We start from the raw sequence: 23,694 nt of genomic DNA, 5'->3' as shown, positions 1-23,694 counted from the left end.
AACCTACAGGAAGGCGGCTGCAGTGTACACACACTAACGCGCAGACCCCTTCCTTACCTTTTCTGAACACAGAACCAGCACAATACCTGACTCGAATGCTGAGTCTTACCATGTGCTAATACCGGCTAGGTGGCAGAGCGAACAGTGACACCGAAGCGGAGACTGAGGGGAAATGCGGGCTTTAAGTACCTTCAGGAGGTAGACATCACGTAAGCACTAATGACCATCAGGTGAAAGTAATAAGTCCCCTGATGGCCACAACCAGTACTACCTCCAACCCTGACACTTTGACCATGGAATGATTGTTGGTGCCAGACAGGGTGGTTTGAGTATCTCAGAAACTGCTGATCTCCTGCTACTTTCAAGCACAACAGTCTCTAGAGTTTGCAAAGAATTGTGCAAAAAACGAAAACATCCAGTGAGCAGCAGTTCTGCGGGCAGAAATGCCTTGTTAATGAGAGATGTCAGAGAAGAAGGTGATAGGAAGCTGACAGGAAGGTGACAGTAACACAAATAACCACACATTAAAACAGTGGTATGCAGAAGAGCATCTCTGAACACACAACGCATCATAATTCTATGTGGATAGGCTACAGCTAGAGAAGAATTAAAAGTTTTTTTAAGAAGTAATAAATACCTAATAAAGTGCTCACTGAGTGTACATATGCATTCTAATGCTCAGGATAAAACTGTCTGTGAAGAATAAATATCTACAGTCTGGTGTAAGCATAATTAATAATATTTGTTGTTTTATTTAATCAGTCAATGTAATTTAAAAGGTTATGGCTAACAGTGCCTACTCAGTCACCCAAAGGTGATTTGCATTGTGGGGAGAGAATGTTATAATCCATGTATATGTAGCATGGTTAGCTCAGCTAGTTCGCTCGTAAGCACGGATGGTGCAGTGAAAGCGAAGGTTGGTAACAGGTTATCGTGACAACACTCCCCGATGACGTAACCCTCAAATTCAAAAGAACGTTGTTGCCCTTGGCTAGTGGCAAGTTCGTCTTTAGCTGACTGGTAACGCGTTCGATCAACAAATAATTTGGACAAGTGAGAGGCTGGGGTTCAAATCCCACCTTGGACTCAGGTAATTTCTTTACCTGTTACATATACAATGTATTGCATGGGTCCAATGCATCTTGTATCTGCTGAATTTATCAAAATAATTAATAATATGCCATCTAACACCATGCAAATAATTGGGTATCACTAAGAATATGTTCTGCACAAACAAAATATATAACAATTAACATTTCTCGATTCCCTGTACAATGTAAGGGCATTTCAAATGCCATCATAATCATCTTGGGAATGTTACCTTCAGCACAACTAAGGGCAGTCTTAATTCGTCACAGTGGAAATGTGTTTGTCATGTCTGGCTCTGGAAAGCTCTTTCACAACCTGCTCTCAAGTGCCTCTAGTGCAGGATGGAAAAACTGAGCCTTACAAGCCTTATAAGTTACGGTAGCTAGCCAACATAGCCACATTAGCTAAGGTACAACGGAGTGCAGCTCAGAATAGGCCAATAGACTGCTGTAGGTTTTTCGGTTATGTACGCTGACCTCAATGGTCTCTTTTGGCTGACTTTGGTTTACTGGATTTACCGGATTTTTTCTACAGTCTATGAATCCAACACATTATCACTAATGGCATGCTTGCCACTGGCAGGGTCAGTATGACTGGCTGCTGCGACTCTTGGTGTTGTAAACCAGTCATAAGTAACATTTGGTCTCATGCGCTGGTCAGCTTGCTGACTTCCCCCTCCCGGAGCATACATTGTTAGCCCCCACCTTTTGGCACACATGCCTGTGGGGGAGAGCTAGAGAAGGATTCCTGGAGCCCCCTTCTCTCACATTCCTTACAGGGTTAGAGCACAGGAATACTGGAGTTGGCATAAAGATGTTTCATGATAATCCCAGGTCAGAATATAGTAATGTTTGGTGTTATTCTGATTGGTTCAGTGCAACTGGTGTAATGGTCTAGTTTTTGTAACAGTCTTCCTTTGATATCATAACCATTCAGGAGCCGAGGGGAAACTGGGCAAAAGCTGTCTCTGTAGAAGACATGTGTTTTAGCCCCCTGACCACTGCCTGGTGGGGGTTAGCGGCAAATTACAGATGGGTGACTCACTTTTAGGGTCAAGAACTAAGGCCTGGATTTCGGAGATAAGGAGAAGAAACCAAGCAATCTGGGGTTGTGTCTCCTTTCCTTTAATTCACCCAAATCAGGTTTATCCAAAAGGTATATTACCATGAGAGGCACAAATACATATTTACAGCATATTTACACCTGAGAGCTGGGGTTTCTGGTCAATGCTGTTTAGACTACCTTTTGGGGTGTTTCAGGCAAAGATAAGGGAAAGATGTATGAGTGGTCCAAGGGCAGTTGGGTCATGGGAAAAGAATCCTCCAGAACATACCTGGTCACTTCCAAGGGGGAAGACTCCGGACAATGCCACAGTGCCCTCATTTGGGCACTGCTGTCATTACACCGGTGACTGCTCTCCTAGATTAAATATTCAAAACTGCTATTGAGATAGTAAATAGACCTGGTAAAACCTTGAAAACATTGTCCATGTGATCCTTGTATTATTGCATTAAGTCTTATGTAATGGTAACAGGGAGTGCATGTGAAATGGATAATCAGGAGGGAAGTTTCATGATAACTGCAACATAATAAAACATAAGGGTAATCTGTTGGGTATAGATGTGATCCGGTAAATACAAGGAATCGGATGAGATACATTTCATACCAAATGGAGTTTAATAAACCATAGTTTCAGTAACTCAAGGGAAAACCTGCATGTCCTCTCTTGGTAATCATCTCATTTTCCCTATTTAACAACCCCCAAGGGTGGGGGTCTAAATTCCAGATTTGACCACCCCTCCAGGTTGATTTATGGCACTGCCGCCTGGTTTCAAACGTATGATTTGGCATAAAAGCAAGGGAGACAGACCAATCTGGGAAGATCATTCGACTTCCCACACAACATGTTTTGGGTATGTATGTATGTATGTATGTGTAGCAGCGGAAGATTGTATTCGACTTCCCACACAGAGCATATTGTACGTATATGTAAGTATCAGGAAGATCGTAATCGGCTTCCCATACTCTGCATGTTCTACTCTTTGTTTGTGTGTTGCCAGCGCAGGCTAGGCATAATGATTTACTCTAGCTCTATTCTTAATTTGTGCATTCTGTAATTGACTATTGGAATTCTAAAGCTAATAACCTACCTATCTGCGAATAAACTATTTTGTTTGTAACTTGTGTGATCTCCATGACTCTAATTCATCTTGTACCTTTTCTGCCTAAATTACAACTGAATACCCAGGGGGAAATGGTGGCTAAAGACCGACTGATCAGCGGCTTGGTACATTCGTGGTAGTTCTAAGCTGAGAGGCCGTCAAGTTCGGGCCATAAAAGGATTGGTGGTGCATGGCTCTTGTCATTTGGTGTGAAGGGAACCCATGGGTGTTACAACGCTGGTTCCCGTGAAATTAGGTCTAAGGAGCCCATTTAATGTACGCCGACCTGGGCTCACAACTATCATGTCAGTGTAGTGCATGTATTGTGTTGGCTAGACCTTCAGCCTCTGAGTTCTCCGCCGAACTGAGATTTCAGCAATAAATGCTAATCGCGGGAGCATATATTGAGTAATGGTGGCGCAGGTAAGAGTCGAGTGTAATCACTCCCGAGGTTTGCGTGTGTTTCAAACCCAAATTTCTAAATTCTAATCTTAAATGGAGTCAGATAAACGAGTAAAAATATAGTATCCACTAAGCTTACAATATGGCCCCGTTTGAGAACGGAGAATATTAAGAATTGTACTGATCCGCTTCAGGCCAGCCGTAAGCGGGATATGGGGCAGGTCAATCCATTTCCGACCCGTGGCAACGGACCCAGTATATTCATAAACGTAACGGACACATTTTAAAAGCCACGAAAAGCTGCATAGCGATAATTTTGCGGATGATCTGGAGCCTTGTAATTTTGTTTTTGTAAAAAAAAAAACAGCCTGTTTGGATTAAATGCTTAATCAAGCTATCAAGTGTGACATCACTGGACGTGTTTGGCTTGAATCTCCACCCAGGCAAAGTCAGAGCTGTCATATCACTCAGGCTAGCCATGGTAGGTTCCGTGGAATCTGTACGCTAACGTTACCATCACATATCATGTGATCACTTGGATGGGAACGCAGTCTCTGCGTTCAAGGGTGGAGTTTGAGTGCCTGTTACCTTTTGGGAAACACAGGCTGGAGTTTTGCCCCATATTTAGGAAACGGCTACACTGACGGTGATTTAAAAAATGCCTACACACATAATTTGAAGCATTTCATCCAAATACCTGCCACTGTGTATACAGTTAACTGGCTAACTTAACCAGGGTAATAACTGTAAACGGGAATCTGCATATGCAGTAGCCCAATAGCGACAGGGTTAAAATTTCCAACTGTTCAACCCTCTTCTTGTGTACACTAATGAGCTTAGTTCAAACCCCCCATGAAGAATCCAGTTTCATTGTCCAGATGAGTACTTCTGTACATCTGCACTGCTGTTCTGCCAGAGCAGATTCTCCACTTTGGGGTCCCAAATGTGTTTTTAAAGTCTGAGACTGTGATAAAAAAGGTTTGCTGAGGTAAGATTTGTTAGTTATTAGCGCGGCTGTTTTTCTGGGTGGGGCGGCCAACGCTGTTTAAGCCCGCTTGACAGATTATCAAAGAGGTCGAAGCACGGACAAACTAAAAATGTTTCTGTTAAAAAACTTTCACTGCATCAGCACAAGTACCTGCCATAGTCTGGGAAAAACACAGACACAAGAAACACGGCAGAAAAGTCGGGCCAAACATAACGTTGATTTGTTCTAGGTACTCTGCTGGTTAGCGGCACATCGCTATTAAACTGACTGTGATTAATTCTGTATCGAGACTGCAGGGAGGTGGTTAAAGGCGATTGACTGCTCCAAGTGTGCACATTGTGAAAAGGACATTCCTTTCTGTGCCTAGTTCCTGCAGTGCGCCAAGGAGAGGACTTTCTGAATGTCATTCAGTTTGCTGCTGTGGGAGAAATGAGGGGGAAAGTGTGTGAGAGCGAAGCAGCCTCTGGCTCTCTGAGCTGCCTTTCACCTCCACCATCCATCTGCTTTCAGGGGTCCATCCACACTGACCGCGGATAATCGTCATTATAATAACAATAAAAACCCTCTGAACTTGCTAAGGGCTAATCTACCGAGCATACAAGGCTGGGAGGGAGAGAGGGAGGGTTGGTGTATGTTTTGTTGCTGTAAGGGGGTCTAGAGACATATGCCTGTGTAGCGTGGTTAGCTCGGCTAGTTCACTCGTAAACACGGTGAAGTGTAGTGAAAGTGAAGGCTTGTAGCAGGTTACCTCGACAACACTCCCTGATGACGTAACCCTCACATTCAAAAGAACGCTGTTGCCCTTGGCTAGAGGTGATTTAATCTTTAAATGACAGGTAACGCGTTGGACTCTCTTTGGACGAGTGGGAGGCCATGGTTCAAATCCCACAATATCTCAATATCGCTATTTCTCCCCTCTGTCTGCTGAGGTCAGCTCTCTGTTTTAGCATTTAGCAACGCCATCTGAGAATTATGCAAAACCATATGTCATGTCACGCAGGAAATCATTTTACAAACAGCTCGGGAAAATAGCAGTACGATCCTAAAATATGCATACTTCAACCAAGATTGGAATTGTTTTACTTTGGATTAGTATGGAAGACAAATGGAAGACTCCAGGATGATATGAAAAACACAAAAAATATGCATGTGGGCCTTTAACCTCAGAAAGAGCAAACAGGGATAAAGCACGGCCAGTCTGCTGCTGTTCTTACCTGGTGTCTTCGGTTTGTGTGGACTCTGAAAGACAATGAGAAACCTCTTTAATAAAAACAAGTTTAGGGCCGGTCTGTTTCTGTATAAATCTAAAACACTTCTAAACAGGTTCATGTCCTAATCAGCCATGGTGCAGACAGCAAAAGCAGCTTTAGATGTGTTCCTACTTCTCTCTGTCTCTCCCTGTTTGTTCGCCCACAGGATCTCTGAGATTGTCTGCAGCGACAGCACACATATTGGTGAGTGTTTGTTCAAGGAAGTGTAACCGTAGCCCCAGGACACTTTTAAATCTTAGAATGAAAGACAGTGCTGAGCGTTAATGAATCTTATCACACAGCATCATTGCTTTCCTTAATGCAAGGTTGGGGGGGTGCTACATCGTTTCCGTACAGATGGTGCCAGCCGGGGGGAGAACAACAAGCCTCCTCTCCAATGTGTGTTATGTTTCAAACACACCCAGTCCCCTGTGCACCATGGTGTACAAATCACAGCAATCAGCCAATCAGCACATTTTATTGTTGCTCAGCGTATATACTAATACAATAGCTGCATTACAATAATCCCCCCCTGCCCCTGCCTGATTCCCACCGCTGAATCTGTCACGGGGATTAGGGAACCCAAAAACATGACTCAGGGTGCTTCTGTTATCACGCAGCAGCAGGCCACTTCATAGCTCAGGAAAAGCATTTGAAGAGCACTCTTCAGAACTACAGAGAGAACATCTCTGCTCAGGGTGAGTATATACCATCTGTGCTGGAGGGGTGAGTATATACCATCTCTCTTCGGGGGGTGAGTATATACCATCTCTGCTAGGGGAGTGAGTATATACCATCTCTCTTCGGGGGGGTGAGTATATACCATCTCTGCTAGGGGGGTGAGTATATACCATCTCTGCTAGGGGGGTGAGTATATACCATCTCTCTTCGGGGGAGTGAGTATATACCATCTGTGCTGGAGGGGTGAGTATATACCATCTCTGCTAGGGGGGTGACTATATACCATCTCTGCTCAGGGGGGTGAGTATATACCATCTCTGCTAGGGGGGTGAGTATATGCCATCTCTGCTCGGGGTTAGTATATACCATCTCTGCTAGGGGGGGTGAGTATATACCATCTCTGCTAGGGGGGGTGAGTATATACCATCTCTGCTGGGGGGTGAGTATATACCATCTCTGCTAGGGGGGGTGAGTATATACCATCTCTGCTAGGGAGGGGGGGGTATATACCATCTCTGCTAGGGGGGTGAGTATATACCATCTCTGCTAGGGGGGGTGAGTATATACCATCTCTGCTCGGGGTGAGTATATACCATCTCTGCTAGGGGGGGTGAGTATATACCATCTCTGCTAGGGGGGGTGAGTATATACCTTCTCTGCTAGGGGGGGTGAGTATATACCATCTCTGCTCGGGGGGTGAGTATATACCATCTCTGCTCGGGGTGAGTATATACCCTTTGAGTCAGTGACTTGCAGACAGAAATGGGGGCTGTAAAGCTGAGGTTGGTACACTGGGGGTGACATTAGTTCTTGAGGTAAGCGCCATGGCCATGGATGTGTTGAAGTGTCCCTGAGCAAGAGGCCGAACACCCAACTGCTCCCAGTGAGTGGGTCGGGGCCCTGCATGGCAGCCTATTGCCTATTGGTGTATGAGTGAGTGTACATGTGAATGGATGAATGAGAGGCATCAATTGTAAAGCACTTTTAATAAAAGCGCGTTTTGTTCCTTTCTGCTTCAACTGACACTTTACCAGCCTCCCCTGTATCTACCAAATAACCACAACTTTCTGGCAAAACTGTGTTTGTGATTCAACAAATGGGCACTTTAATTTAGCTGAAAGCTTTATTTGAGGCTGGATATTGATTAGACTAGACTAGAAAGATTTTTTTGTTTTTCTTTTATAACTATCAACTTTGCCCCATAGTGGTTGAGTCATCAATGTCTCAAATTATTGTTACATTCATATTTATATCATACAAAAAATTGTGACGTGATAAAACCGAAAAAAGGTGATTCCAGATTGTTGGTGAGAATAGTAGTTAGATGCTTATCAGCTTCTTATTTGCAAAACAGGGCAATAAAACTCCAGCCTCCCCTCACCACACTCACAGTTTACAACCCTCACCTCGCCACAGACTCAGACAATAAGAGGCATATTCTAACAATCCTTGATACCATTTCTCTACTCTCTACGTCAAAAAATCATGTTCCAATATAAGGACAAAAATATGCAATTCAGAAGTTTGGTAGAAATACAAGTTTGTTTGGCAAATTATTAATTACTTCTTATTGTTGCGTAAATGCATTGCTTGGTCATTTCAGTACAGAACTAATGTAAAACTATCAGGCACATAGCATACCAGATCCAGATGCGAGACCAAGACTTTTCTTTATTTAAATTAAGAAAGGTCAGACAGGCAGGGTTCAGTAGCCAACAACGTGGTCACAGGCGGAGGGATGAAAACAAACTGCAAATCTGACAGAATCGGAATCCAAAGAACAAAGTCGAAAAACAGAAACAGATTGATACACAGTGGTTCAGAACTAGACAGATGGGATAAGCAGAGGTATTGAAAAACAAAAAGGGTCGTACCAGGTATCAATCAGATACAAACGCTGGAGAGTATGGATTTGACACATAACAATCTGGCAACGCACTACAGAAACGTTTTCTGTACGACAGATAACAAGAGGGAATGGCGTGGGAAACAATCAGGAAGTGAAAATGAATTAACAAATTGACAGGGTGACTACGGTGTGCACAGAGGGTACCAAAACACGGAACAAAAGACCAGACAGTGAAAACACGGAACCTGACAATAACATGGTACGCTTCTTGTATGAGGTTTCCTACCCTTTCCAACAAGGTATAACGTGTCATATTCAGGTTTAGGAATAACGCTGCATTTGCAAAGCAGAATGAATATACAGATTTGTGTAATTACAGGATTTGGACTTGGTATAGATAAACCTGTAATTGTGCTGGCTAACGAGGGCTCTGGTTAACCTAACTTTGAAATAAAGTTCAATTTTAAGATATTGAGATACTGACCCTTTTATAGGACAAGGACAAGATAGGAAATTGGGGGGCAAAGTGGAAAGTGTCCAAATTATATGGTACATGTTTGATGTTAATAGTAGTATTTTTTTAGAGATTCATGTTTGTGTTTTTGATTATTGTGATCGGAAATTACCCCACCTCTGCACTGTATATTACTGTATACTACTAATCATGAGTAATATAGTTATTCATTCATGAGGGTTGTCCATTCATCCACTGTTTACTTTGCTTTTACAGTGATGTTGTAGGAAGATTTCCTCCTAAATACCTGCACAGTAAAATGTTCTGAATCGACTGTACATATGGATGGTATTGGGCTCATACGGTTTGTACTCTGTCCGAGTTGGACTGAACGTTTCACTGTGCCTCTCAGCAGTGGGCAGCTCTTTCTGGGCTGAAGGGAGGTGTCGCTAACCGGACGCAAGCACTTTTGGAAATGGTGTTTCTGCTGACGGGATTAGAGTTCTGTATGCTAATGTTCGCCCTTCCTGCGCCTGCCCTTCGAGTGGAGCAGTGTGTCCCGGCTCAAAACCTCACTCTTCATCAAAATGTTATTCCCTTCTAGCGCACATACACTCAGTGGAGGGCCCTGTGTTTTTACAGTAAAAACAGACGTGCTTACTCGTGCGACTCCTGCACCAGCAAACAATGGCGGTGATGAGCAGCACTAGCAGCAGGGCAGCCAGCGCAGACACCAGCGCCACAACCAGAACCCTCTGGCCCTCTCCCCCAGGATCTGCAAGTGAACAAATTGGGTTAGGAGATAATATCAGTGACAACCGCACCGAGGAGAAGAATATGCAGTCTGATCCATTATCCTTCCCTTCACAGGCCACTTTTTGGTGGATATCTTCCGATTTTACTGAGGGAGTCCTGAGAAATAGCTTGGCACCCACCTGCTGCTATTGAGGTGGAAAGGTCCAAAGACCTGATACAGTATGGAACATATTTGTTGGCTAAATGGTAATAAGTCATCAAGGGTCTGTGGTATCAAATGAGCCTCAAACCACTGTGTTGCTGCCAGATATGCAGTAGATACTGACAAATTTTCATGTCGAACTCAATGGAATAAATATTCAGGAGAAACTATTATTTTCGTATCTTCCAAACATTATGGAGGGCACTGCATATCCTTTTGCAGGAAGTGCAATGAAGCAGTTTTCCTGTAGATTAAGGAGAGGAGTGGAGGTGTGCTTGCCTTCAATGATGGTTAAGAAGACGCTGTGGGTTTTGGGGGTAGGGAGAGCGGGTATGGAGGCTTGGCACTCCACCCATGTACTCTCCTCTGCCAGGACGAGCAGGGAGGTGGTGGAGTGGAACAGGCCACTGAGGGTATTCACACTGCTGCTATTGGTGTTGTTCACCTCCTGGCCACCCAATGCCCAGGTCACCTGTGGCTCAGGGAACCAGTCAGAGGCCTGGCACCGAAAGAGCACGCGACTCCCCTTCCTCGATGTCACATTTCCGCCAGAGATGCCCACGGTCCCACCCTCTGTGGAGAAAGAAAAGGGCTATGTAATGTATGACTTTGGGTTTTTTTCACATTTTGTTAGTGCTTTACAGCAGTCATCATGGAATGTTAAAAAGGGCCCAGCTCTCCATCCTTTAAATAAAATCAGTTCAGAACAGACAACTGCCTCCACCTTGATTCATCCAAACCCACCCACATTAGCACTGTTTAACGCAGTGATTGGCTGAGATCAGTGCTACAGCCAGTTTCTTGAATCATTCGTTTCTAACAGCAGCAGTGCAACAGGAATGTCGTAATCTCGCAATCTGCCATATTGTTACTCATCTGAGTAACACAGTACAGGTCAGCAGTGAATATGTCGTTTTTATTGCTCTGTGTAGCATTGCCAACAGTCCTGGATTAGCCAGAACATCTCATATTGCACACCATGCCACGCCTATTTATTCAGCAGTTCTCCCTCCAACAGTATTAAATCTGGTCATCTTAATGTGCGTCACTGCATTGTAGCCCAAGGGAGTGTTGGCAATGTAGCATTGTACCACCTGCTATCCCACTTTATACTTGTGTTTTTATGATGCGTATTAAGAAAGTGTGATATGGAGCGTAGAAGGTCGATGACAATGGAACTCAAACTACTTCAATGGTTTTATTTTTTTCTGCCGCTTCCTTGTCTGTATAGAGCCGGCAGTGGGTCACTTGGAGTGGGTCCTGAGCTTTGTAAGAAGTCCTTTGTTTGCCCGAGTAAAAGTGAAGAAGTAGAACAGGCAGTTCTTGACAGCAGGATAATTAGTGAAGTTACTTTGCAATGTCCAAATAAAACATCTGCCCTGATTTATCTACTGCCTCTGCCCAGCTGCCCATCCCACCAATATCAAACACATATTAGCACACAATGCACACCCATACACACACACACACACTCACACACACACACACACTCACACACACACACACACACACACCCATACACACACACACACACACAACTCACACACACACATACGCATACACATACACACACACACACACACCCATACGCATACACAACTCATACACACAACTCATACACACACACACACACAACTCATACACAACTCATACACACACCCATACGCATACACACAACTCATACACACACAACTCGTACACACACCCATACGAATACACACACACACAACTCATACACAACTCATACACACACACACACACACAACTCATACACACACCCATACACACACACAACTCATACACACACCCATACTGTAAACACACACACACACACACACAACTCATACACACACCCATACGCATACACAGAACTCATACACACACCCATACGCATACACACAACTCATACACACACACACACAACTCGTACACACACCCATACTGTAAAAACACCTACACAACTTGTACACACACCAATACACACACACACACACAACTCATACACACACCCATACTGTAAACACACCTACACAACTTGTACACACACCCATACACACACACACACAACTCATACACACACCCATACTGTAAACACACCTACACAACTTGTACACACACCCATACACATACAAACAACTCATGGACACACCCATACACATACAAACAACTCATGGACACAGCCATACACATATACACTACTCATGCACCCACCCATATATATACACACTCATACACACGCATACACGCCATGACTGGTGTTGAATCAGTTCTGTCAATTGGCCAGGATAACAGTGTCTCACCATGTTCCAGTTTTTAAAAACAGCATGCAATTTTCCAATAAGCAATTGGCGTTGACTTATCATGAAAGTATCATTTTCATTAAGTATCAAGCCCATTTTTATCTTGTCCATTGGCTTGGAAAATGCTGCCTCAGTACCTAAGATTGGTTGCTCAGTAGATTAACTATTGCCAAAAAATTAATTGACCTAAAATTATGCTAACAGCTGACAGGCTAAGTTTTCCAGACATGCCCCCCACCCCCTTGCCTCCCCCCTCACCCAGCAGTGGGTGGCTCTCCTATCCCTCCAGTCACAATTATCCCCAGTGATGAGGTTTAACTGGCATCTCTGTTATAAAGAACAATGAAGGCTTCTCTCTACCTTTGCACCGTTCTCTGGACCCACCGTGAGGTCTTTCCCAGGGGCGGGAATCTCACCTCAATAACTGCCGTCGTTTTCATTATTTTCCCTTGGCAGGAGAATTGGAGCTCTGAAGACAGAATTTAAGGGGCTTAAAAGATGAGACTTCCTCATATGGAGCAGCACACCAGAAACAATGGTCTTCTACAGAGGCTATCTGGTGACATATGTTAGAGACAGTTACAACCACAATCATCTGACTCTGGCCTCGCTGTCCATCAGACCGGTCCAGCCGAGGCCCAAGCCCAGAGCTAGCTAGCAGATGCTCTTTTCCAGAAGGACATACAATGCAGGAGGCAGTTTTTTTCTCGTGGGGACCGTAATGTTTGGGACGGTATAGCTAAACACCAGCACCGACGATTGAAACGGATGGACATGTCTCCAGTCAACGACCCTTTCACAGCAAACGGAGGCCATGTCGAAAAAAGGCATGTGACACAAATATAAGCAAGCACTTTGGCGATGCAAGCTTGCGGTAGGAGTACGTCGAGTGGTTGTAACTGTGTGCGCTGAGCGGGCCGGTGTGTGTGTGTGAAGGCATTTGCATGCTGTTGATGCAGATTGACACTGGATGATTGGATGAGAGCGCGAGGCGCGGCGTTTTGTGGCTGTCCCCCCGCCCCCGTAAATCTGAACCCCACCGCCACAAATCACGCCCAGAGATGCTGACGGTCAGCTTCAGATGGCAGGGATTCACACTTAATTAAGGGGGACTGTCAACCAAGAGAGGGCCTCTGCATCTACAGTGGAGCATTTTATCTACCATATGCTACTGTTAATGGGGATGTGTGTCAGTGGAAATTTGTAGTGGCGTCGATAAAAAGGCCCCTCTCAGTAATATATTATAGCCAATGGGTCATTGCTTTGTTCCCTCTTTTTTTAACCGACTTTCTTCAACGTGGTTTTAGCTGAGCTGTCAGAGGAGCATTATCTCAATAAGTAAAACTTCTGTGGGGATGTGGGGGTGGGGGTGGGGTGGGGGTAGTCAAGAAGATCAAGTTTGCATATGGTTATAAGCAAATGTATTATGTCCTTTAAGAAGTATCACGCCATACTAATCCACACAGGCCTGCACGTCGCTTTTTAAGCAATGTTGCCAAAGACCTTTGATGTTTCAGAGATGAGAGTAGAGATAGTAAGGGTTTTATTTTAGGTTCTTAAAAGCTCATCTTTGTTGTATTCTTAGCACTTAGGAAGAAACTCTACTTCCCTCTAGGGTCTTTCTGTACACTTGTCTTTGGTTATGGGTATGCACTTTGTTGTACTTCGCTCCTGATAAGAGTGTCTGCTAAATGATTACAATGTAAAAAGCTAAGGGTTAATTAATCCATGATCTATTTGGGTGCTCCTTACAAAGCATTCAGCCTTTTTGCCTTGCAGTGTGAATATACACACTGGCAGTCTGTCCCCTTCAGGAGGATTGGGTATTGCTAGTCTGTCCTTTTCCAGATTATTGGCTGTTGCCAGTGTGACCTCTTCCAGATGATTGGCTGTTGCCAGTGTGTCCTCTTCCAGATGATTGGCTGTTGCCAGTGTGTCCTCTTCCAGATGATTGGCTGTTGCCAGTGTGTCCTCTTCCAGATGATTGGCTGTTGGTAGTCTGACTGCAGCAGCTGCACAAGAAGTTGAGTCAGGCCTGCAGTTATGATCGGAATTCCAACTCTGAAGAAAACCACAAGTTCGGAAGTGATTTTTGATATTAATGTGCTTACACTTATATATTTCAAACCTGAACTTAGCTCTAGGTGATCACTAACTCTTTGAGAGGATTTGTTTGTTTAAAATGAGACTGCCCAAACAGCAAGACTGCTGAAAGCTCAGATGACTATCTGCTTAGTAAACCTGAACCTTTCCCCTTATCTCCCCCTGAGCCACAGAACCTGATCATCTCCAGGGGAATTCTCAGGTAAAGGAACTCTGTGGGATGCATGATAAAATAAACAAGAAAAGGACAAAGAATGGCTTTTTTATTATAATTGTTTTCAGATCAAAGGCATCATGGCCGTCACAACTTTCTGTGTTTTCAGACATATTCAACTGCCCTTCACATGCATGACTGCTTTGTTGTTTTGTCTGTCCATGTTTTTGTCTCTTATTCTGCCCTGTATTGTTTCTCCTTATTTAGATAGGCCAATTTAATTCACAAACCTACCACATCACTGCAGCATCCAGGCAAACCCAGTGAGTATTTTCCTTCTTTGGTCTATGTACTGAGCTGAGAGTATACTGTATATCACATACCACTGTGGTCTATGTACTGAGCTGAGAGTATACTGTATATCACATACCACTGTGGTCTATGTACTGAGCTGAGAGTATACTGTATATCACATACCACTGTGGTCAATGTACTGAGCTGAGAGTATACTGTATATCACATACCACTGTGGTCTATGTACTGAGCTGAGAGTATACTGTATATCACATACCACTGTGGTCTATGTACTGAGCTGAGAGTATACTGTATATCACATACCACTGTGGTCTATGTACTGAGCTGAGAGTATACTGTATATCACATACCACTGTGGTCTATGTACTGAGCTGAGAGTATACTGTATATCACAGTATATAGTTCCCCCATGGCTGCAGACCACTGGCATGGTCATGGTGCTCCACTAGTCCACATGGTGCTCCACTAGTCCACATGGTGCTCCACTAGTCCACATGGTGCTCCACTAGTCCACATGGTGCTCCACTAGTCCACATGGTGCTCCACTAGTCCACATGGTGCTCCACTAGTCCACATGGTGCTCCACTAGTCCACATGGTGCTCCCGAGGGCCTGCTGAGCTGTGATTTATGGCACTTCCTGTTTTATCTGTTTTAATTGCCTGTTTCAAACAGGCAACACATTAGCCAGAAGAAAAAAAGAGTGAGAACATCTGAGTTTTCAAGGCTGCCATTTTTACCAGTCTGTAAAAAACTTTTTACACTAATTAAATAATCATAAGTAGCCTGCTGGCCTGATACACAGTTTCTCCACAAATGTAACTGCCTCTGGGCAAAGCAATGAGCTGGCAGGGGAGTGGAGGAGCAAGAGGAGGAGAAGGAGGAGGAGAGGTAGAGAGCCCTGGAGAGGAGAGGTAGAGAGCCCTGGAGAGGAGAAAGCAGAGAGCCCAGTTACAGAGAGGGGGTGGGGCGGCAGCAGAGACTGGTGGGGGAAATGGCTGAATTATTCTGTTGATAACGTGCAGGCGTAGAGGAGCATCACTCCCATCCTATAAATAGAGAGAAGCTATCAACAGTATTCTGGGCAGTACTTAGATGTGATCTGTATTGCATATGAGTAGAAGGAGAATATTAACTGTTGACACTTCCTACTGCTGCAATATCCTCTGTCTGTTCAGGAGGGCCACAAAAAGCATCCCTTTTTTGCCTTAGTCAAGAAAAATAAGATTTTTTTGTGTTATTTTAAGTGATATATCTTTGCACACAAGTAACATATTCCCATTTGGCGTGTGCGTTAAAATGACCAAATTACATTGCTGTATTTCTATGCAGGAGCCAAATAAATAAAATAAACCTAAACAAGAAATTTCATCAGCTCAAAAAAAGAGACCTATTAACGTTAGTGCTCTCTTATCGATCTGTCCTCCATAGTTAGTGTGTGCTTTCAGAGAGTTCCTGAAAATGAATGGGAGTAAATGGGGAGCCGGTCCACCTAGAGGAACCAGCTCGGGAATGCATCGTTCTTAATACACGTCACAAACCACTTGACCTTGACCCGTGGAGGACAACCTTTCCATGGAACCCATGGAAATATAGTTTTTTAAATCTCAGGTCATAAACACAGGATAAAAATACAACGATAACATTGAAGATTCATTGTGGTTCATTTCCGTGCAGTTTATGGTTGCTCAAATCAAGCTGATCGGGAGAGAGACAAGTTGTTTTTTAATTTGCCAAAGATTACGGATAAGAAAATTGAAGGTTGTCAACAGAAAGAAGATCAAGGTGGATTTGCAATTTATGTAGGCAACATCTTACACCAGAAAAAGTTTGTTTGTTCGGATCACTTGGTCACTGGTAAGCTTACTTTTTATGTGTTCTATCATATAACTCATTGATATAGCTAACCAGTGAGCTGAAAAATCCCTAGGACCAGTTTTACCATGAGTAAAGTCCAAACTAGCGAGCTACAAGGAACTTTACAACAAAATCAGCTAATAAATGTTGTGGCACCATAATTACTTCTATGCTAGCTAACTGGTTATGTCAAAACTCTTTTGGATGTAAAGTCATTACGAAGACGGGTGGATAATCAACAATGAAAACTTCCACTTGGCATCTCAGCTAGTTTGCTCGCTAGAACACTATTGAAATATCATATCCATAAATGTTACCTATACTTGTTCACCGAGTTGCAAAATGCCATAATGTTACAGAAACAGTGTATGCAGAAAATATTTTACTGCTAGTGACTATGTGATTACACCTGCTGAGTGTAGGTGTAGGCTGTAGGACTGTTACATTGTTAGGTAGTTACGTTGTTATTTTTGTTGTGTCACTGCTTTTATGTTAGTAATGCCTAATTCAAGAGTGTTAGTAGGATTTCAAGTTATGGCCAACTAGGCTGCGTTTGAACTGAAGTACAGCTGGTGCAGCCCAGTCCTTCTGAGGGCACACGGAGGGTTGCAGCAGCAGTGAAGTTCCCCCCTTAGAGCTTACTTTTCTTCTGTTACAGGTCAACTGTATGAACTGATATGGACTGGGCACCATCATATTTTTTAGTGGATGCCATGTCATCTAGGCCTTGTTTAACCCCTATGTTTTAGAAATGATTGGGTTGCTATGGGTTGCTATGGCCGCTGGTCCTCCAGGAAATTGGTCCTCCAGGAAATTGTCATGTGATTAAGATACATTGGCTGCTGTTGGTCACCTAAGTTCCCACCAAAATGTAAGCCACACAGGAACTGTGTTTTATGTATTCAGTACAGCACCAGAGATACCTATAACCCCTACCAACAAAAATAAGTAAATACTTAAATAAATAAATAACCCATAGCAACATTTTCTAACTGCTGCTTTCATGCATTTCGATGAGCGTTACGGCTAATGCTAGCACCTTGCATGTCTCTAATAAAAGTGGCCATGTCTAGCAGTTCTATAGAAGAAGGCAGCACCTTGCATGTCTCTAATAAAAGTAGCCATGTGTAGCAGTTCTATAGAAGAAGGCAGCAGCTTGCAGGCTCTAACGATTTATGAGCTTAGTTGAGGTTGGTGAATTGTTTGCTGAAGAAAAGTCAAAGCTTTGTGAAATTCTCTTTGGATCCCTCAACCTTGACTCAGACCACTAAAAGACGTAAACCAAAGTAATGATCTCAAGGCAAGTCTACCAAAACAGATAGTGATCTTTGGCAGAACAGAACAATAATTACATTTGGCTATTGTTTCGATTGGTGGAGGAGTTTATAAGAAAAGAAGAAAATATACGTAGCTACTGGAGATAAGGCATTATCTTTTAGTAGAGCTTATTACTTTCATAGGGCTTATTACTTTCATCAAACCATACAAAGCACTAGCTTGTTGTTGTAGAAATGGATCTATTAACATTACCATGTTCTGTCCATAACCGAGCTAAATGCTGCAGTGTGTTAAATAATTTATGTATCCTAATCCTATTTTAGAATTATGGGTTAGCATGTGGCTAGCAAATGCTGTGAGCTACGGTTTTCATCATTTGTAAGCACTTGGAGTGAAAAGTAACATTAGCTTTACTTCTATGATACTTGGGCATATGTACTTGTATAGCTGAGCAATGGCTTTATATTTTGTATTCATTTCAGGCTGGCTCATTTAAAGGTAGACAAGCCTCTGATATTTTACAGTGTGCAGTTCCGCTGTAATTACCCCTTACCAAAACAACCAAAACAACCAAAACAACCAAAAACACAGAATCTTGCATATTGCCACTTTGAAGATCTAATTATTATAATTTTTTTGCCAAATCTTATACCATAAATACTTTTTTTTCACTTTTTACTTATATAAAGCTACATCATGAATGTTCTCACCTATACACGGTGGAGTGATAAATAAATGAATGAACGAACAAACAAAGGAACAGAACACAAGGACAGCGTTGTGAACACCTGTGGGCGAGCTTTAGGCAGGCGGTATTTTTTGGTTGGGTTTGACTGTGTTGTCTCTTTTGGTCATAAGGTACCAGCGAAGCATGCAGACTGCAGTTGTCATAATAGTGAGATCGACCCCCCACACACACAGCACTGCCATCAGCAGTGTCAGATATCCCTGTGGCGAAAACCACAGTCAACATTCCCCTCTATCAGCAGGCACAATGAAAATCAGATCAGCTGCGCAACAGAAGCTGGGAAAGGATCATTACATGAGAGTCATACAAAATCTACGTTCCAGTCAGAGTGTGGAGCCCAATAAAGGCAGCCAAAGCTAAATTAATCAAATGTAAAAAAAAAAAAATAATGTGTGTGTGCCCTCAGCATTTAACCCATTCTTGTGACTTAGGAGAAACTTAGGGGGCGGCCTGTAGCCTGTAGCGGTTAAGGTACGTGGTTATGGTTGGGACCCGCAAGGTTGGTGGTTCAATCCCCGCTGTGACCACAATACGATCCGTGGGCTGCCCTTGAGCAAGGCCCTTAACTCCACATTGCTCCAGGGAGGATTGTCCCCTGCTTCGTCAAGGGACATAGCAGGAGTACACTTAACCTGAGGAGGAAACCGGAGTACCCAGAGGAAACCCATGCTAACACCCACATATTGGTGAGCTCAACAATAGCAAGTGTCCAATGTCAAAAAAACCCATGTCAGCCATGAAATACAGCTAATCTGTGAAACATGGTGGAGGTAGCGTTATGGCTTGGGCAGGTACAGCTACTGCTGTAACTGGAACTGGCTCACTTCTCTTTATTGATTATATGACTGCTAATGACATGGATGAATGCAGGAGGAATTCTGAACTGTAGAGAAATATCTAATCTTCTTACAGCCAACCAAATGCCTCAAAATTCACTTCATGAATTGGCAGTGCTTAACCAGGAAATATACCCAGTGTCTGGTGATCTCTATGGGTCGTAGACTTCAGCCGCTCATTCACTGCAAGGATTTGCACCCCAGTACAAGTACTAAATATGATGACTTTATTTAATATTGTGTTAATTTGTCCGATTACTTATGGTCCCCTAAAATCAGGTGGATATAAATTCCCTCAAATTAAAGTACTCTGCTCTCCTCATATTCTTTGTTTCATTTCAAATCCAATGCTTTTAGAGTCAAAACTACATAAATTGTGTTTCTGTCTAAATATGTACTCTCTGCATTGTATGTGTTGAAGATTGGAGTATGAGTCCAAGAGTACAAACTTCTATTTTCATGGCAGAAGCAGGGTTGGTGGATTATATGTTTTGCCATTTATACAGTCCATGTATACAGTATCTGTCAGGGACAGAGGAACCAAGTGCCGACTCAGGGACATGGTGAAAAAGGGGCAGATCCAAAATGTAATCCAGAAACAGGCGATGGTCAAAACCCGGGCAAGACGGGTACATACGGGATAATCCAAAGCAGAATAAAAAAAAACAGGCAGAGACCACAAACCAGAGCAAACCAGACAGAATTACAGGGGTGGAGGCATGGGGTACAGGGTGTAGGCATGGGGTACAGGGTGTAGGCATGGGGTGAAGGCATGGGGTACAGGGTGTAGGCATGGGGTACAGGGTGAAGGCATGGGGTACAGGGTGGAGGCATGGGGTACAGGGTGTAGGCATGGGGTGAAGGCATGGGGTACAGGGTTTAGGCATGGGGTGAAGGCATGGGGTACAGGGTGAAGGCATGGGGTACAGAGTGAAGGCATGGGGCACAGGGTGAAGGCATGGGGTACAGGGTGAAGGCATGAGGTACAGGGTGAAGGCATGGGGTACAGGGTGGAGGCATGGGGAACAGGGTGAAGGCATGGGGCACAGGGTGTAGGCATGGGGCACAAGGTGTAGGCATGGGGTACAGGGTGTAGGCACAAGGTGTAGGCATGGGGTACAGGGTGAAGGCATGGGGTACAGGGTGTAGGCACAAGGTGTAGGCATGGGGTACAGGGTGTAGGCACAAGGTGTAGGCATGGGGTACAGGGTGAAGGCATGGGGTACAGGGTGTAGGCATGGGGTGAAGGCATGGGGTACAGGGTGTAGGCATGGGGTACAGGGTGTAGGCATGGGGTACAGGGTGAAGGCATGGGGTGAAGGCATGGGGTACAGGGTGTAGGCATGGGGTACAGGGTGAAGACATGGGGTACAGGGTGTAGGCATGGGGTACAGGGTGTAGGCATGGGGTGAAGGCATGGGGTGAAGGCATGGGGTACAGGGTGAAGGCATGGGGCACAGGGTGAAGGCATGGGGTACAGGGTGTAGGCACAAGGTGTAGGCATGGGGTACAGGGTGTAGGCACAAGGTGTAGGCATGGGGTACAGGGTGAAGGCATGGGGTACAGGGTGTAGGCATGGGGTGAAGGCATGGGGTACAGGGTGTAGGCATGGGGTACAGGGTGTAGGCATGGGGTACAGGGTGAAGGCATGGGGTGAAGGCATGGGGTACAGGGTGGAGGCATGGGGTACAGGGTGTAGGCACAAGGTGTAGGCATGGGGTACAGGGTGTAGGCATGGGGTACAGGGTGAAGGCATGGGGTGAAGGCATGGGGCACAGGGTGAAGGCATGGGGTACAGGGTGTAGGCACAAGGTGTAGGCATGGGGTACAGGGTGTAGGCACAAGGTGTAGGCATGGGGTACAGGGTGAAGGCATGGGGTACAGGGTGTAGGCATGGGGTGAAGGCATGGGGTACAGGGTGTAGGCATGGGGTACAGGGTGTAGGCATGGGGTACAGGGTGTAGGCATGGGGTGAAGGCATGGGGTACAGGGTGGAGGCATGGGGTACAGGGTGTAGGCATGGGGTGAAGGCATGGGGTACAGGGTGTAGGCATGGGGTGAAGGCATGGGGTGAAGGCATGGGGTACAGGGTGAAGGCATGGGGTACAGGGTGTAGGCATGGGGCACAGGGTGTAGGCATGGGGTACAGGGTGAAGGCATGAGGTACAGGGTGAAGGCATGGGGTACAGGGTGGAGGCATGGGGCACAGGGTGTAGGCATGGGGTACATGGTGAAGGCACAGGGTGTAGGCATGGGGTACAGGGTGTAGGCATGGGGTGTAGGCATGGGGTACAGGGTGTAGGCACAAGGTGTAGGCATGGGGTACAGGGTGTAGGCACAAGGTGTAGGCATGGGGTACAGGGTGAAGGCATGGGGTACAGGGTGTAGGCATGGGGTGAAGGCATGGGGTACAGGGTGTAGGCATGGGGTACAGGGTGTAGGCATGGGGTACAGGGTGAAGGCATGGGGTGTAGGCATGGGGTACAGGGTGAAGGCATGGGGTGAAGGCATGGGGTACAGGGTGTAGGCATGGGGTGAAGGCATGGGGTACAGGGTGTAGGCATGGGGTACAGGGTGAAGGCATGGGGTGAAGGCATGGGGTACAGGGTGTAGGCATGGGGTACAGGGTGAAGGCATGGGGCACAGGGTGAAGGCATGGGGTACAGGGTGTAGGCATGGGGTGTAGGCATGGGGTACAGGGTGTAGGCACAAGGTGTAGGCATGGGGTACAGGGTGTAGGCACAAGGTGTAGGCATGGGGTACAGGGTGAAGGCATGGGGTACAGGGTGTAGGCATGGGGTGAAGGCATGGGGTACAGGGTGTAGGCATGGGGTACAGGGTAAAGGCATGGGGTGAAGGCATGGGGTACAGGGTGTAGGCATGGGGTACAGGGTGTAGGCATGGGGTACAGGGTGTAGGCATGGGGTGAAGGCATGGGGTACAGGGTGAAGGCATGGGGTATAGGGTGAAGGCACAGGGTGTAGGCATGGGGTACAGGGTGAAGGCATGGGGTGAAGGCATGGGGTACAGGGTGTAGGCATTATGATGACTGTATGTTTAGAAGAGCACTTCATGTGTATTTCATTAGTTATGGATGTGTTGCTTTAACTTGTGGAAGAACCTATGCACTTGTAAGTCACTTTGGATTAAAAGCGTCTGCCAAATGACTAAAATGTAATGTAATTTAATAAATATAAATATTATACTTTATTGTTAAATGTTATTGTATTATGTTATTTCATTCATATACTTTATTAGTCACCTGAAAATTAAGATATTTTGTTTTTGTCATAGATTCACACATTCAAGAACTGTAAAAAGGAAATGCACACAAACCTTGCACAGACAGAGTGGCTGTTTGTCTCCCAATGTTTTGGAGGTCACAGGTGACATCACCTGTGTAGTCACGTGTCACATTCCAGAGTGTGAGCTCCCACACAGAGGAGGCGGCAGTCGTGAAGTTTGCAGCGGTAAAGCGGTCGCTGTTGGAGAGGATGCCGTGTTCTGCCGAAATGGTCATCACCGCCCGCCGGTTAACGGACCAGGTCAGAACCAGCCAGGGGGTGGCTGAGCTGCAGCTGAACCTCGCCTGGTCTCCGCTCAGTACCTCCAGGCTCCGAGGCTGGAGCTGGACCTCGCCCAACACTGCTGCACAGCACAGAAAAGCAGTGCGGCTTTCAGAAAGAAGTCACATATTAACAAGATTCGGTAGTCAAGCCTGAAACTGTGTTTGTAAACGTTAAGCTGTGAATGTAGCCTTTGTTTGCCTGGCTGGGGCCAGAAACCAAGGCTTCTACACAACCCTCATTTGCGCTCACTGTCATGAGTGCAGAGGTGTCAGCAAGCATATGAATATCATAGGCATGGGGTACAGGGTGAAGGCACAGGGTGGAGGCATGGGGTACAGGGTGTAGGCATGGGGTACAGGGTGTAGGCATGGGGCACAGGGTGAAGGCATGGGGTGCAGGAGGCTAGAACCGGGGACAGGACAATATACAGGGACAGACACAGAACACTGGATATGATGGACTAGGGCTGAACAAACGAAACAGACAACAACATAACAAGAAAAGAACCAGGTGTGTGAACTGGGGAACAGATAAGAAACAGGTCAAATTAATGACAAGAGACAGGAAGGAAATACATATAAAGAGTGGGAGGCGGAGACAACAAATGGAGCACAGGTGAAACAAATGAATGAGAGGGAATTAAACTGAAAACAGACTATAGTGGTCACAGAGGCGAAAACGCTAGGGCCTCAGGAAACAGAGA

At 45.1% G+C, this 23,694-nt stretch overlaps 1 protein-coding gene and 1 pseudogene across 1 annotated transcript in view; one reads left to right on the top strand and one right to left on the bottom strand.

The window, feature by feature from the left end:
• LOC133107602 (uncharacterized) overlaps nt 1-23,694 on the top strand; it is a 980,437-nt pseudogene that overhangs the window by 567,894 nt on the left and 388,849 nt on the right.
• The window catches only part of LOC133108174 (immunoglobulin superfamily member 5-like), a 41,771-nt gene continuing 22,855 nt past the window's right edge, over nt 4,779-23,694 (bottom strand). The window contains exons 3-6 of the mRNA XM_061217611.1: nt 22,759-23,067; nt 10,113-10,406; nt 9,537-9,650; nt 4,779-4,801 (exon numbers count right to left, since the gene is read on the bottom strand). Of these exons, the coding sequence (XP_061073595.1) occupies nt 4,779-4,801; nt 9,537-9,650; nt 10,113-10,406; nt 22,759-23,067 (740 nt within the window). The remainder of the gene's footprint in view (nt 4,802-9,536; nt 9,651-10,112; nt 10,407-22,758; nt 23,068-23,694) is intronic.

The sequence above is a fragment of the Conger conger genome, chromosome 13 (genome assembly GCF_963514075.1).
Source record: "Conger conger chromosome 13, fConCon1.1, whole genome shotgun sequence".
Lineage (NCBI taxonomy): Eukaryota > Metazoa > Chordata > Actinopteri > Anguilliformes > Congridae > Conger > Conger conger.
The sequence above is the reverse complement of the archived record's forward strand: the minus strand, read 5'-3'. Positions and strand labels throughout refer to the sequence as shown.